This window comes from Notechis scutatus, chromosome 2 (assembly GCF_049901735.1).
Source record: "Notechis scutatus isolate UNSWTSFEM ecotype Mainland chromosome 2, rNotScu1.2, whole genome shotgun sequence".
Classification (NCBI taxonomy): domain Eukaryota; kingdom Metazoa; phylum Chordata; class Lepidosauria; order Squamata; family Elapidae; genus Notechis; species Notechis scutatus.
Genome location: NC_142010.1, coordinates 62,451,899 through 62,467,978, shown reverse-complemented (window position 1 = coordinate 62,467,978; position 16,080 = coordinate 62,451,899). Strand labels below are relative to the sequence as shown.

Below are 16,080 nucleotides of genomic sequence, written 5' to 3'. Positions count from 1 at the left end.
TTTGAAGGATTGCCTGTTTCTGCAATGGTCTCTCCTGTCCCATCACAGCACTTGCCCTTTGGAAAATGATACCACCCAAAATTGTTAACCAAATTGATTTTTTCCAAAAATTATCAGGAGGTTAGGTGAGCCTTCAATCTATTTAATCGATTAATTGCTTTTAGTTTTGCTTATAGTTGTTTTTAATTTCATCATTGGTTTGTTTTGTACTGATGTTTTAATTCTGTTAATCGTCTGGAATCATGTTTACAAAGTGGGTGAATATATTAACTGATATAAACAAACACTGATTTCCTGGAAATAGTTTCTTATCAGTCAGAGGCTATTGGACATTTTGAGAATTATTGCCTTTGCTAGTTCAACTTTCTCCAATCTGATACTTTTCAGATGAGATGACATTAAAAAGATACTCACCTGAGAATTATGGAGCTAATGTCCAATATATTTCAAGGCACCAGGCTAAGGGAAAGTTACAGAAAGCACACTTTAAATTGAGACCTTGGAATGTCTGGTGTATTGAATATGACAGTCTCTGATATAAACTTAAACCTTAATTACAACTGCTTCTTTTTTCCCCTCATAGGCATGCATGACAGCATTACACACCCAGGAACTTCTGCAGAGCAAACACTCTGATTTGCAATTGTTTTTATTAGCATCTTGGAAATAAAACTTTTTTGTACACAGTATTTTTACATACTTTAACTTGGCAAGCAAAGAGGCACATACAGAAAGGAAAAAGTATGTTCTAATGTTAATTGAAATGTTTGATAATAATAACCTAAATGTCTCAATAGTTACTAAAGTGTTATTTTTCATTGTAACCAGCAGAACCTAATCATCAATTAAAGAACATTTTTAGGTGTGATGAAGCCATGGCGTATGGCATTATTATCCTGCATAATAATCTGGCTCAGTCAATGTCCACTGACCATTTGAGGCACTTAAAAAGAGTTGGGTCATGTTTTCCTGATTTTCACAAAGTTCAACATAGCTTCATGAAAGTAATAAGAGAAGCAGATCTGATGAAATATCAAAAGACAACACTGAAGATGTTCAAATAAAGATACTGCCTTCAAAATTTCTCATGTTTACTCAACGCCTTTCATAAACTCCAGGAATTCTGCAAAAGGAGAAAAACCAAAAATCATATTCAGAAAATGGTGCAAGGTTCCTGACCTTTGTCACATTGTTCCTTTCAGCCCTTTCTTTTTTTGTGCTATTTCCTGCACAGTGAAAAAAATAGTACTTTGTTCTCCATTTTTTCTCCATCACCCATGGGCTCAAAGATTGGTCTTGATCCAAGCCATTCACTGACTTTCCATGCCTGAATGTGGACCTGGGTCTCTTTCAACAATGATTGGTGGATTGTTTATGCCAAAGCTCATCCCATTCATATGATAGGGATGTTGCTTTTTATCAGACTTACATAACTTTTTCCTAGGCAAAAATTGTGTTTATTGTGTCTCAAGCCAAATTTTCAAAGAAAAATATTTAAGGTGTATGGCCATGGATTCCAATCATCTGACAAAAGATAAACTCTTTGGTTTTTTGTTTTTTTTTCATGATGCATACAGGACAAATGTATGTGTGAATGTGCTTCTTTATTTATATGCCAACCAACTCACAAACTGTGACTCTAACAGGCATACAATAAAATAATAAAAACAGTAATTATGAAAACCCCTCTATAATTCAAACATTAATAAATTACATTATAAAAGACCAAAGGGCTAGAACACTAGATATTACATCATTACATTCCCATTTCCATGAGATCCCCAAGTCTGTTGACATATCTAAGTTGGGTTCTTTCTGGAATAATCATCAAAAAATAAAATCTATATATTGAAAACCTTACCTGTAAACTAAACATAGATCATTGGGGAGTGACAAGCAGGAGAAAGCAGGACATAAACATGTGTTTTTATTTTGGGCAGGTGGCAGCACTTTTGAGAATTTTACTGTTCATTTAACCAGGAGGTATTCTTTTACTGATTAAGATGTGGCTCAAATTTTGAAGTGATTCCTGTCCTGAGTGTTTTCACAGTACTACATTTCTGGCTGTACTATTATGCAGTGTATAAGCATAATTCGCCATAAGCATAACTCACCATCATAGTCAATTTTGCCATCATTATTTTTATCACCATCCTTCATTAGCTCCTCAATGTCATCTTCAGTGATGGTTTCTCCTGTAGCCTGTAACATGAGCTTTAGTTCATCCAGATCTATGTATCCATCTGAGTTTCTGTGAAAGAAAGGGTAAGCTAAAAAAAAGGAGCCCTTTTACAAATGTTACTTTTCACATTTTTTTAAAAAAGGATGTATCTGCAGTTCCTTTACACATCTTGCATACTTAACAAAGACCCAGTCACCATTTGTCTTTTCATTTCAAGAGATATGATTACCTGGGGATTTGTGTGAGTTCTGAGCTTTACAACGAAAGGAATGGCAAACCCCGCAAGTGACCAATTTACTGAAGCTATTAAAATATGTATTTCATTGACACATCACTACATTCCTAAAACAGCTTTTCTAGCTCTCTTGATTTAATGAAACTGCAACCTGCAGAATGTCCATCCCAGATGTCATGGTTAAATGGAATTAAAGTTCCACCACATTTAATATTTGTGCAAATTCTTCCCACTCAAATACTGCGAGATCACTGTAACAGTCTTCATTTCTTTTTGTTTGATAATCTATGGAATTATATTTTGGGGAATACAACCTTCTTGGTAATGGCATCTGAATTGTCAAAAGCTCTTCCCAGAGATACTGAGATGGAAAACAAAACAGACTTCTCATGATTAAAATTTCCACCAAGGAAGCCAGCATGAAAGAATAATCTTTACAAAAATCTTAATAGCAGTGACTCACAAATTTCCAGGGAGTGTAAGGTTATGTGGGAATGACCTTGGGAGAGAGGGGAAAGAGATGCAGTCAGAGCAATGGTCACGTAAGAGGAAGCTTAGCCTGCAGAAGGCATGTGGGTGTGGCAAATGTTTTAGAAAGAACCTGCCCTATTTTCTTAGATTGTAAAGGGGAAGGGGAAGAAATGTATTTTCAGACTGGCAAGATTGTGTTAATGTAACCTTACAACAAAATAGAATGAGTTTATTTGGATGTGGTTCCTGGACTACCTCTGAAGGCTAACAAAGAGAGAGAGAGAGTTCTAGAATGCAGTTGTTAATATGGAGAAGGCCTAGCCATTAGGAAGAAAAAATAATAATGCATATGCTTCACGAACTTCTAGTGGTCAACCAGTTCTATAAAGATAAAGGCAATCTGTCAGACAACCTGCCCCAAATTATTCAGTGCCTTAGATGTTAAAAAATGAAACTACAAGAAGGTTGAGTGATGCCTGACAGCCTTTGCAGCTACTTGAACAGAGATGGAATATATACTTGACTCAGCAACCTGGCTACTATAATTCTGAACTAGTTGGACCTTCCAGACTGACCATAGAGGAGATTACAGTAACTCAATTATGTGGTTACCAGCACATAAATAGCATATATACCTAAACAATTAGGCAAGAACAAAGTTGGGATATCAACTGAACTGCCAATCCTGGCCATAGAGATTACTTGAGTCTTCAAAAGAAGTTGTGATTTAGGAGAACCCACAAACACAGTCTTTGTAAGAGAACATAGTCCCATTTAACTTGGGAAGATTCTCTGATTTCTGTTTCCAAGAACAAGCTGTCCATTAGATTTCCTTCTGCCTCTTTTCAAGATCCAGTCCCAGTTTATTGGCCTAAACACTCCATCGCTGGTTTCAGAACATGCCTTTTCTCCTCTGGATCAAATGTGGAAAAATTGATCTGATTCTTTTAGTGATGGTACTTTATTTCCAATCTGCTAATGCCCATTCCAAAGCAGATCTTATAAATGTTAAATGGCTCCAGGGGCAAAATGGGGCCTTATGACACCCCCACAGCACAGCGGTCTCACAGCAGAGCTGTCAGAGGCAGAATCACCCAATTTGCTCTCAGTCCTTGAAAATAGCAGTGGAATTAATGTAACTACAGGATAATATCAGGGTTGACAGTATTGAAAACTGTTTGGAGATCAAGCAAAATCAACACAAACACGCCTATCTGTTTTTCTGTCACTGGTTAACATTTAGCAGACCAAAGGATATTTCTATATCAAGAGCAGGTCTGAACCCAGACTGAAGAAGTTTATAATCATTCATGTATGAAAAGAATCACATTCTAATCAAATGTTTTCTTTTCTATGGCTTGGTAGGCATTAGCCACTTCCGCACATGAATTGTTCATCCATCCTTCACTGAAATAGATTTCAAGAAGGCAAAGAAAACTGCAGATTGTGTTGCCCTCCAGTCAGGTAGGTTTTCAGGTATCAGGCCTCCTGCCTGGTTATTATGTGAAAGACTGTGTGTCACAACATACACCTGGGAGAACTATTCTAGAAAGAAAGGGAGCAGGAAAAAAATGGGGGAGAAGACAGAATGAATGGCTTTACCCATTCATGGCTTCACTTCTGAAACAAATCCTGTCCATAGTGCATTTAAGTCCTGATTTCCATCATTGGCATTTAGTCTTCAGGAACAACTTTTATTTTTTATTGTTAGCATTATTAAAATTGTTATCCATCCTTGAATAATTATAAATGGAAAAAAATAGAACAATGAAGACAAGAAGCATTATACCATGTTTCCCCGAAAATAAGCACCAGGTCTTACCTTATGACCACCACAGCCAGGCCTCCCACACCTTGACACCTGTTGCGCCACTGCCTGACTTCTGCAGCCGCTCGCAGCCAGACACCACGTGGTGCATCGAGCTGGTGCCATTGCTTGCAGCAGGAGGCCACATGACATGTTGCACCAATGCATGCATGAGTGGCGGCACTGGCACAATACACCATGTGGCTTCCTGCCAGGAGTGGCGCCACCAGTGCAACGGGGCACATGGCATCCTGCCACAAGTGCCTCCTGCTGCGAGAGACACTGGCATGATGTGGCGTCCAGTCGTGAGCGGTCACAGAAGTCAGGCAGCAACACGACAGGTGCCAGGGTGGGGACGCCTGGCTGCGGTGGTCTTAAGGCAAGTGGGTGTGGGGCACATGGGGCAGCTCCACCCCCCACCCCCACCCCCACCCTAGATTGATCTTTATGCATGCGCCTTGCCCCACCTTGTACAAGCAGACGGTGGAACGGAGTGGGTGGGATCTTAACAAAGGCTTATTTATATAGTGAGGTTTTCAATCTTACTTGTGTTATCAATATGAAACTCATGGAGATTCAACTTGATTATTGTATTCTCTTGGACATTGGCTTATGCTAATAGAGCCACTTACTTATCAAACATTCTAAAGAGATCTGAAAGTTCCTCTTCTGATTTTCCTTTGCTGTCATCTTTCATACACCGGACCATCATAACTAAGAATTCATCAAAATCTACTGTACCACTGCCTGTCAAGGAAAAAAGGGCACCAAGTTAACTTCCTCTCTGTTTGAACTATTTCCCATATTAGGTTAGATTTCAAAACACAATACAGCAAATCTAAATTTACAGCCTTATACTGTATAAACACCCAGCAGAAATTGCTCACCATCTTCATCTACTTCATCAATCATCTCCTGTAACTCCTCAGGGGTAGGATTTTGTCCCAGCATGCGCATTACCTTCCCCAACTCCTTTGTGCTGATACATCCATCCTCTGCACCCAGGACAAATATATCAAAAGCAGCTTTAAATTCTGGAGAAAGAGAAGCAAAACTAATTAAGAGCGTGATACTTCAAGACCAAATTGTGAGCACTGTTGATTCCTATTGTGCCTTGAATGTATCTATTCTGACCCTTGACTAAATTGTGGCCCGATGACTATGCACCTGGCAAGGCAAAGCAAAGCAACTGTTTGGTTTCTCCAAGCTTATTTAACTTTCAAATGTCACCAGCCAGTGGGGAAACATCCAGACATCATGACAGAGATGCAAAAAAAGAGAGAGGACTGGTAATTGTGAGCTTCAATGCTCTTTCTCGATTTAAAACTGGGAAATGAATGGGAAGAAGTGAAATCACTCTCTCCCACGCCTACGGTACACACCCACACAGTTACATTGACATATAAAAAAATGTAAAGATTAATTTCCTTCAATTCAGAGGCTGGAAACATTTCCCACTGGGCAGTCTTAGAAATCAGATAAATAAATGCAGCAAAGCAAGAGATGCACTATCTCTGGTACTGGTGTACAATTCTGAAACAAAGTAAATGTGTTGTCCACAATGGTGGTCTTGTGCCAGCATTTCACAAGCAGCAGAAGTTCCTATTGAAGTATAACCCTCTGCACATGTGTGCGTGCGCACACACAAACACATCTCTGTATAATAATACCATGCCGAAATGGAAAAACAGTCCTGGCTGTAGATGTTTTACAGGTCAAATTGTGCCTAGATTTCTTGAAAGAAAAGCAGTGGGCAGTGGCTACGGCTTGGGAACCAGAGAAAGGGGAATTATGAGCTTGCTTGTTTTCTTGGGAAAGGGGAATATGCTTGTATCAGCCTGAAATGGCCAACAAGCACTCAAGCATCTGACCTCACCACCAGCTGAATGAGTGGGAAAGCATGTCAGATTGTACGTTCTTTGCAGCCATTGTTCAGATGCCCGTAGTTTAAGAGGTAAATCACTACATTATCCCAAGTATAGCTGATTTAAGGCTATTCACCAACAGCAGAAAAGGATGTAGCCTACATGTTTGTGCTATGATGGGTACAAATGGTATACAAATGGGGAAGGGCCCAACTCAGTAGTATTCTAGTCTTTGTCTCATAATACCAGACTGATTCTCTCTCAGGCATAAACGGGATCAGCTAAACTAGTCTAATATTCCAAAGGTGCTTTCTCAAGGCAACTGGACTTTCCGGTTTTTCTTTGTAGATGTTTCTCATCCAAACTTCTTCAGCTCTGAATATCTTCAAAGAGAAACCAGAAAGTCCAGTTGCTCTTGAAAAAGCACCTTTGGGACAACCATGACCTGGATGACTGACAATCTCCACAGACATGGAGGTCTAATGGCATTTACTAATCAACAAGATCTATTAAACTTAGTAACAAAATATACTATATAGATATGTTGAAAATTAATTGATCATTTTTATTCTAATTTGCTAGTACAAATGTTTTCCTCTCAATAATATTTATTGGATTGCATTCCTCAGAATTCCTTAGAAACATTGCATACCTCCCTTCTCTTTCAGAAGCAAATTGACCCAGGCGCAAGATAGGCCTAATAATGACTCCCAATGGAAACCACAATAAGGGCAATTAAGTTCTTCCTTGTAATACAGTTCCTGGTTTGAAATGATTTGGGTGAATCAATGTGAGCGTAAAGTAATTAAAACACAACCCCAAGAATTATGTTAAGGTTTTGGAGTCCCTACCCTTTTATGTTTACTAGGCCATTCATTTTTACATGGAAAAAAGGAACAGAGAACTTTAGATTATGATGCAATAAGAATAAATGACTTGGAGGCAAGGGGACAGCTAAGTCCTGTTTTTAGGTCTCTCAGCCTTAAAAACTACCATATCAGCCTTGTTTTAAGCTTCAGATCAGTTGCCAATCTGATATTAATATCACATAAAGCATTTTCTTCCCTTTTCACAGTTTATTCATGATATTGAATAATATATTGAAATAGATTTAAGTGATTTGATCTGATAAGTAACAGTAAAATGAATTGTTTCTATTGGTTTTTATATATTTTATGAACTTTTGTGGAAGCTATTCTTGTACTATTCTTTTTTTAAAAAAATCAAAATGTATTTCTTAAAATAAGCACACTCATTTTGAAAGTTGATTTTCATTGGTGATGGCTTTCTTTTAAAGATTCTCAAGATTTGTGTTCCAATTAAAGCAAGACTCTTTGTGAGGTAATTGGAATAATGAAATTGATAACTTACCATTTTTTTGTTCATCTGTCAACTGCTCAACCTATTAAAATGAAGATTCCATTGATTAATGTTTGTTTACATATTTAGCAATTTTCATATTGATGAGCTGTGTATTCTAATCATTTAATCTTTATCGCTCAAGACAATGAAACAGATACAAAAATGCACACTTTGTAGCAATACATATTAGTGTACAGATTGCAATCATATATCAAATTCTAAATATGGATTTGATGAACATCTGTCATGAAATTAAATTATTAACCATAGAATATATTTATTAAATGTTGAATTTGGTAAGGTGGATGTTTTTTGGTAGAATTTGGAACTCTGAAGCAATCTTCTTAAGTGTGTTAATTACCACAATGTCTTGATTCAACTTAATATTGAAAGTAGGAAAATTAAATAGTGCTCATCAAATTGTAAACCCAATTGAATATACAGAAATAATTGACTTTTGATGAAGTGATTATGTAATAAAAAAATTGCAGACAACCATCTTCCAGTTGGCTCAAAGGCTTACTTTTAGAGTGAAATAAAGCTATAATTGAATTTCAAATGGTAGTTTCTATCTAAGCTCTATCAGAAGTAGCTGTACTCATAAAAAAAATTGAAGTAAATCTGAGCTTTAGAAGGCTGCATTTTTTATTTTAATTTTTTGTAACTCATATTATTTATTTCAATTAATAATTTGAGAGCAAAGTAAAAATTACAGATGTCCACTCATTTACCTGTCCTTATAATCCTATATATAATCCTAGTTGCTATTTGTCATTTTTAAGTCCTTGAGTTTCATTGTTGTAAGTCACCAATTAACTTCATCTCAGAAATATGAAATTGCCATACTGGGATGTCCTGTGATGTTATGTTAAACAAATCTTGAACTGAGAAGAATGTCAAAATATGTCTGATAGAGCAAAGTTGCAGCTACCTTGACAAATCTTAGTTAGAATTCCGTGGCCTAATTTAGGTAATACCCCTATTTAGTTTCCTCAGCTGCTTCCAGAGACAGAGCTCCTAACACTGTCTACTGTATTAAGAGGCTTTTATCTCTTCCTTCTCCAAGAAAAGTGTCTTTGGTGAGGAAAAAAAGTGGGAGGGAGGAAAAGCTGGGATAGTGTTCAAAGATTCCAAATGGCAAACAATGTCACATGGACACTCCATAAAATTTCATAAATGAGGTCCCATCTAGATACAACTTGGAGACTGAACCATTCAACAAATGGATAGCTGTAATTCATACAGCTGTTTACAATGAATTAAACATCATTGGTTTCTGATTAAGCACATATATAAAATTAAAAGGTGAAAATATACAGATACCATCATTTACTTATTTTAAAACAACAAATTAGACTATAAATATAAAACTATTATGCACATCCCTTCTCTTTGCAATCAAGTTTAGTTGTCCAGCTGTATTATGGGATGGCATTCACCTGTAAAACACATAACTTCTGAATCAACACAGCAGGTGAGATGCTTCCAGTGCAGTGTTATGTGCCATTGAGTTTAGTGGAATTTAATCCGGATAGGAAGATATATAGGACTGCAGCCCTAATGATCCAAGGAGAGAAAAGCTCTGTCTGTCGTACCAACTCACTACTTTGCCAACGTGTGCTTTATGTCTACTCAACTGCCCTGAACCAATAACACATAGATACACACACAAACATTTTAACAGATAAATTAGTCTTCAAACTGTTGGTGCCCAAGGGCAACAGCACTGAAGGAGATACAACAGTTCAGAATCTACCCAGGTCTCATCATACAACTTTATTTTTAACTAAACAATTAGTTACCAATAACAGGAGATAGGAGAAGTGAAGTAAGAAATAACATGAACAAAATGGCTGTTTTCAGCTACTAAATTTGTATCAGCCAGTTAAAATAGGCAGGAATTTCCCTCTAATCAAAGTATAGGTCTGTACAAGGAAGCAAAAGTTGACTGAAATTCAAGGTATTATTCTACCTTCTTAGCAGGGAAACAACTTAGGAAGATTCCATCCAGCCTGGCTGGTTATCTCCAGCTCAGAATTGGGTATTAATAGATGGATAACTATTTTATCTCTTGAAGCACTGCGTTCTGAAAAACTTGTCTGTAAAATTGAGAGAGCTACAAATCAGAAATCCAGCATATTATCTGGCAGGGTGAATCAAATCCTGGAAGGTGGGAGGAATGAATAGTAAAAGGTCAAGTCTAGAAATGTATACACATTTTCTGCGGGCATACGCAGAATTCCAAACTATGTTAGGAATTACTCTTCTAATTCTTAAATTAAATTAGAATTCTTATTATACTAGAACAGGAGTGTCTAGTATAATAGATACTGGCCCGTGAGCCAGATGCATAACGCACTGGCCATGCCCACCCCTACTTTGGTGAAGGAGAAAAAGTTGTGATACATCATGTGACGTGACGCTGTGAGTTTGACAGCCCTGTAGTAACTAGTGTATAACTCTGACCATATAACTCTGGCTAGAATGGATTTGATTATCAATTCCTTTTTGGAAAGTATTATTGTTGATACTCTTGCCTTCAAAGAGATTCTTACTAACAACTATAAGTTACAAGATCTTTTTGAGTTGAGCATTAGAAACACTATTTTGTGAGGCCTGCAGTCTTCCTGGAAATACATTTTTTAAAAAGAAGATACTGAGGCTTTTATTTAATCCCATTAGTTTTGGTATCTGGGACTTGTCTGGCTATTATCCTGTTCCCAATATTTTCAACTAGGCTCTTCATGCTTTGAAGATGATTTGGAAGAAGTGCTTCAGATCTTCCCAAAACATGAAAAAAGATTCTGCTCCTGTTTCACTGAGTTAAATCATTAAAGTGTATCTTTAATGTGACTCTTATAAAAGGTATTTCATTTGCTAGGTCTCTATAGAAGCCTACAAAAATAAAAAAATTGTGCATGCTTTAATGAACAACAGGCAGCTGCCCGGGTCACGCTGGCACAAGAACTGAAGAACTTCCAAATAATTTTCAAAGTGTGCATGGGCAGCCTTTGTTTTTAGCATCTACCTCAAATGAGTTGGAGAAGTTGTCCAGAGTTTGAATTCAGATACCTAATTATTTTATTCTCTCTATAAAACCTGGACAAAGTGAGAGATAGCCCACATCAGGACTTGATGTTATAAATAGACAGTACAAGACAAAAGATTATATGATTAAAAGCATTTTGGCTGGTATGTGAAGCAGCTAATTTCCTCCAAAGCTGATGTGAACCCAGCCCTAGTTTGACAGGTCATAGCTGCTATCAGAGATTCAATTCTCCAGTTAAAGATGTTGCAGTATAAAAGAGCTCATTTAGAAACCTTTCACCTAACTATAAAAATATATGTCTTGATCACTTTTTCTTTTGATTACTGTAATGTTCAAGGAGGTCTGCGAAGTTTACTTAGAAATGTCCATTAATTCATGATACTACACTACAGGTTTTATGGGAATAGAGTTCAGAGCTCCACCTGTACTAGATACTTATTCCTCAATACAAGTCTGTATGCTAATTTTAACCTACAAAGACCTAGATACATGAAAAATAGAGTAGTCAGCCATTTTCTTCATAAATGATTACAGAAAAGTTCTAGAGAGGTCTTTGTTTCAAATACTGATAGAGCATTCTGGGCATGAAACTGGTTCCTTCCTTTTATGTAGCTCCCTCTCCTCTTCTTTAAGGCTGTCATGAAGAACAAGTTATCTTAGATTGTTTTCACTTATGCACCAATCCATTGCCACCTATTTTTACCTGACACACCTAATTGGCTTAAGGGGGAAATCTGACAAGATGAATGATGGAGGAGGAGTGGCAGCACCAGCAGGCAGAGTATAGCCTACACTGCTGAGATAACAAAAGCAAGAAGATGCCTCTTCAAAATTTCAGCGTGAAAACTGAACCCATTTATTTAAGCCACTGTGATGGAACTGGAGCAGCTGTGATTGTTCCTTCATTGTAATGTTCAAACCCCTCCCTCCCCTCAACAGTCCAGGATAGCTGAAAAGTCTAAGGACAGCAAATGCCTCTCTGTTGTGCAGCCCACATAGTTGGACTATTTTGGCAAGCTGGCTATTTTTATGCCTTAGTGGCTTAGGTGCTAAGAAGACAGATAACACTTCTGATTGTTCCCAGAAGCTGACTGACGTTGGCATTTATCAGAGGAGACGTTAATCTAGCAACATGCCTCTGGCAAAGTTGTATGGTATAGAAGCATCTGGAAGCCATTCTAAACTTATCTCTGCATAAGAGATATGAGTGGGAAAGTGATAAATCCATTGAATTTCAGAGGTCCATATAAGTGGGAGTATTTTCAAATAATCATTGAAAACCCATTTAAAGATATCACCAGATTTGCAATAAATGCAGGAAGAATATCTTTTTCATTTCTGGGTCACCCTTTCAGATACGACATACTTCATGTGGCATCATGACAAGAGACTTAGTTAATAGATACGGCGTTTACTTTTGCACACAGTTGTAAGGCATGCCGGGTGGATTTTGACAAATCATATCTCTCAACTTTGATTAATCTTCATAATTGTGAAAATCCAATGAGTATACTGTAAGTAAATGGGATACCACTGATACATAATAAATAATTCAAGGCAACTTCACTCTAGAGCCAAGCTAAGGAAAGTTTTTGCTCCTCAGGAGTCCAAAATTGGGAAATTAAGAAGTTAGCTTCTGAAAACACTGCTAAAAAAAAACTAGGAAAATACTCTTATTATATAAGAATGCCAAAATTTTTAGAAGTAAGAAATAACGACGTGCTTCATTATAGAAAACATTTAAAAATTTCAGTGGGTATTACTAATAATATATTTCCTCAAATTTTTGAGCTGACACCTGTTCTTGAAAGAAGGACACAATGATTCAATAACTTGAAGCTGAGTCCTAGTGATTTGTAAATTCCAGCTCTTTTTTCACTGTAGGTAAAGCATTCAGAATCAAGAGGATACTGATAAGCTATAAGACAGGGTTTTGTATATTTAAAAAATAAATTATAAAAAGGAATCTTTATTTTAAATTGAAATGTGTCCAATCCTGAACTGTTCTTTTGCTGCTGAGAATTATTTACAGCACCTAGCAGCTGTTTAAAACTACTCTGGGGAGCTGAGCACTCATCAGGATGAGCTCAAGGCAGGAATTGCCCTACTCCCATCTGTCATATTAGTGTTTCTTAAGAAGTGTGTCTATCCAGTTACTCCACAGATATAGCAAGAAGTGTTCTATCCACACTTAAAGTGGAATTACTGAGGATATTTCTATTATGGTCATTACAGTCACCAATTATTTTTTTTACTTACCAGTATAAATGTTACTTAAACTTTTAAGTGGTCTAAATCTCCTGAAGAGTTTTAAGCAGCAGTTTTAAGCATTCTGGTAACCCGTTTTTCATTAAGCACATTTATACATGCATATACACCACTAGTATTTATAAAATGTATCTTCACATATAAGTAATTTTTGAGTTTGTCAAACAGAAATCTGGAAAAATGTATTTTCATAGAAAAGATAAAACGACAGGAAGCTATGCCATTTTCTGCAAAACACTTTAGGTGTAAAAATAACAAGATTTGCACTTATATTAACAGTCCAAACCTATGCAACAAACAATTATGTTAAAATCAATCAAAGCCATGAGCTTTACATTACTTTTAGCTCTAGTTAGAATTGGGCTTCAATAGATTTTTGAATTTTCACAGAAAATACAAGCAGTTAGGATTTCATCCAAATCATCTTGTGATACCTACTGAGCTTAGATTATATAATAATGCCCTGCATCAAATTTAAAAAGTATGTTCTAAATGATTAGTTTTAATATTAATGAATATCATAATATGTAAAACATTTAGTGGATCTGATTGAATATCAGCACTTGAACTTTATTAAAACATTTTCCTTACAATCCTAAATATAATTATTCAGAATCTGCCTGAGATTTAATACAACAGAGTGTGAAAATTTTACTTACTGCTGCCTTGTAAATATCATCCATGGTTAGTTATTGTGGGTTAGGAACGAGGTGGAGATGAAAAATGGTACAGAGACAAATATCAACCTCTGCCAGCTTTCTGTCCTTTGAAGCACTCCTTTTATAGTAGGCTGTCAGTCCTAAATGTGTCAGTCAAGAACTACACAGCCCAGTATATAGACATCTGTGAATGGCCTTGCTATTCATTCCAAGTCTGACTCTTCACCCTGTCTTCAGGAAGTTATGCAAAGTTTGTTACAGCTGACATTTCTAAATTCTGATCCAATTCTGTTGGTATGTTTTTGTTTTTGTTTTTGGTTAGGCATCAGATAGCTCCTTATGGCCCTCATTTACTATGGGTTTTAGGCATTCTGATTCCATGTGGTTAATAGGGATTATGGCAAAAATCAAAATGCTTGTGAAGTCCCCATCCCCCTGACAGAACAATAGTCACCCACTAAAATAACTATCCTTTTAAAAGAACTCTTTCTAAAATGCTGTATGTGTGTTACAGAACAAAGGATAGCCTTCATAGGCATGCATTCTAGGCAAAGACAACAAATATCAAGTACTTCTTTCCACAGGCATGTTTATGACTCCAATGAAACCACCTCAGATTGTTTTGATGGGATTGCTTTTTTAAAATGCACTCCATCAACATCCCTAATTCCTCAGACAGAATGCTTTCCCACAAGGCTTCCTCAGCTGCATTATTGTATCACCTGATTTGACACTTTGTACCCACTCTTTTATTTTGTTTGCTGCAAACATCTGTGCAAACTGGGCAAATTCCTGCCTTTAAGCAAAACAACCTACTCAGCCATTCATATAGATTGTTCAGTGAGAGGCACTGGTATGAAGAGAATGTATGTGCTATAAAAAAATATCTCTGTCCACTGATTGAGAGCTCCCCCCTCTGTCTAACTATATTGCACACATCTAGGTAAATCTGACAAAAATTAATAAGCCCACCCATTATTAGGGAGCAATAAACAAAATTACTTAATATGAAGCTATTTCCTCTCATTTTATTAGCTTCCTTTTATACTGGTCTCCAGGTTAGTTTCTATAATCAATTGCACAAGATTAAAAATGTAAGGCTATCATTAAGACCCACCATTTTTCTAGTAGAAGTTTTTATTATTTCTTCATTGTAATTTGGAGATGTTACATCTTTCTTCACAATTACATCAATTACACAATTCCATCTTATTTTAATCCCATCATGTAAATATGTATATTCTTCTCGCATGTGATCATACAGTCTAAGATCTGTGTAAGAAATTCAGGCCCAATAGATCTGAAGAGCATCCAAGTCTGGGGAGCTGCTATATGCTCTCTGTCATTTTCTTTAGTATATTTTTACTCTTCCTTGTTTTTCTACTCCAATCCCGTTTCAAAAAGCATTGAGGTGGGTTTTTTTTAGACTCCAACTACCCACTCAAAAAAAAAAAAAAAAAAAGCTCCATGTCAAACAGAACTACATTAGAATGTAGTTTCATAGGTGAAACACCACTCAGCAGAAAGTATAAAAATTGATCTGACATACTCCCCTGTGATCCAATGTGTTTTGAAATATGTTCACCTCAAAGAAAATATGTGGAAGAGACCACAAAGTAAGCACCATTAGGTCCAATACTTTTCTATAAAACATCACAAACATTTTCCTTGTAATGTTGGAGATTTACCCACAAGACTTTTGCAAACAAGCAGTACTTGTACAACACAGTGCACTTTTATGCCTCTCTTTTATGCCTATGTATTAATAAGGATAGATGGCAAAACAACGCTGTGACATATTGCAACATATTGGGTCTCCTCCTCTCTCCTCCTGCCTTAAGCTACTCCCCCAAACTGGCATGCTAGGAACGGTAGTCCATCACTTCCATTATAATTTTGTCTGCCCCGTCACAGTTATGCTGATTGGTTCGACATTTCCGGGGTTTCTCTACCACCTCTCTTACGTTGTCGCTGGGCAAAGGGGGTCGAAAACCCTTACATCTTTCAGTGCAAATAAAAGCACCCTGCTAGAGTGCAGACATCGGGGCATCACTAGGCGGTAAACAAACTCTTTCCACTTTGATGGTTGGTCCGCAGCCGCCGAGGCCTCTTAGGCCTCGCCTCCAAGCCCAAGGCCACGCCCCCTTTGTTCTCCCGAAGCCTTGAGTGACGTTATCGAGGC

At 37.0% G+C, this 16,080-nt stretch overlaps 1 protein-coding gene across 6 annotated transcripts; it reads right to left on the bottom strand.

Annotated features, from left to right (window-relative positions):
• Positions 1 to 633: 633 nt before the first annotated feature.
• On the bottom strand, positions 634 to 16,053 carry TNNC1 (troponin C1, slow skeletal and cardiac type). Of its 6 annotated transcripts, none has more exons than XM_087954913.1 (7): positions 15,968 to 16,053; positions 13,899 to 14,125; positions 7,932 to 7,962; positions 5,583 to 5,729; positions 5,328 to 5,442; positions 2,115 to 2,251; positions 634 to 1,123 (listed from the first exon to the last, which is right to left on the bottom strand). In XM_087954913.1, the coding sequence occupies exons 2-7, from the start codon at positions 13,920 to 13,922 to the stop codon at positions 1,092 to 1,094; spliced, it is 486 nt and encodes a 161-aa protein (XP_087811039.1). In that variant the 5' UTR covers positions 13,923 to 14,125; positions 15,968 to 16,053; the 3' UTR covers positions 634 to 1,091. The 6 variants fall into 6 exon arrangements, with proteins under 6 accessions (XP_087811039.1, XP_026539332.1, XP_087811037.1 ...); XM_026683547.2 differs by having other exon boundaries at positions 15,863 to 16,041; XM_087954911.1 differs by having other exon boundaries at positions 15,898 to 16,037.
• Positions 16,054 to 16,080: the final 27 nt, after the last annotated feature.

What these genes read in the sequence shown, in the direction of transcription:
- TNNC1 (XM_087954913.1), bottom strand. Translation starts at nt 13,922, where the DNA reads ATGGATGATATTTACAAGGCAGCA. An exon ending in TGATGAAGTAGATGAAGATG is followed by an intron (nt 5,443 to 5,582) that starts GTGAGCAATTTC and finishes TTTCCTTGACAG; the next exon opens with GCAGTGGTACAGTAGATTTT. An exon ending in TGGCAAAATTGACTATGATG is followed by an intron (nt 1,124 to 2,114) that starts GTGAGTTATGCT and finishes CTCCTTTTGCAG; the next exon opens with AATTCCTGGAGTTTATGAAA.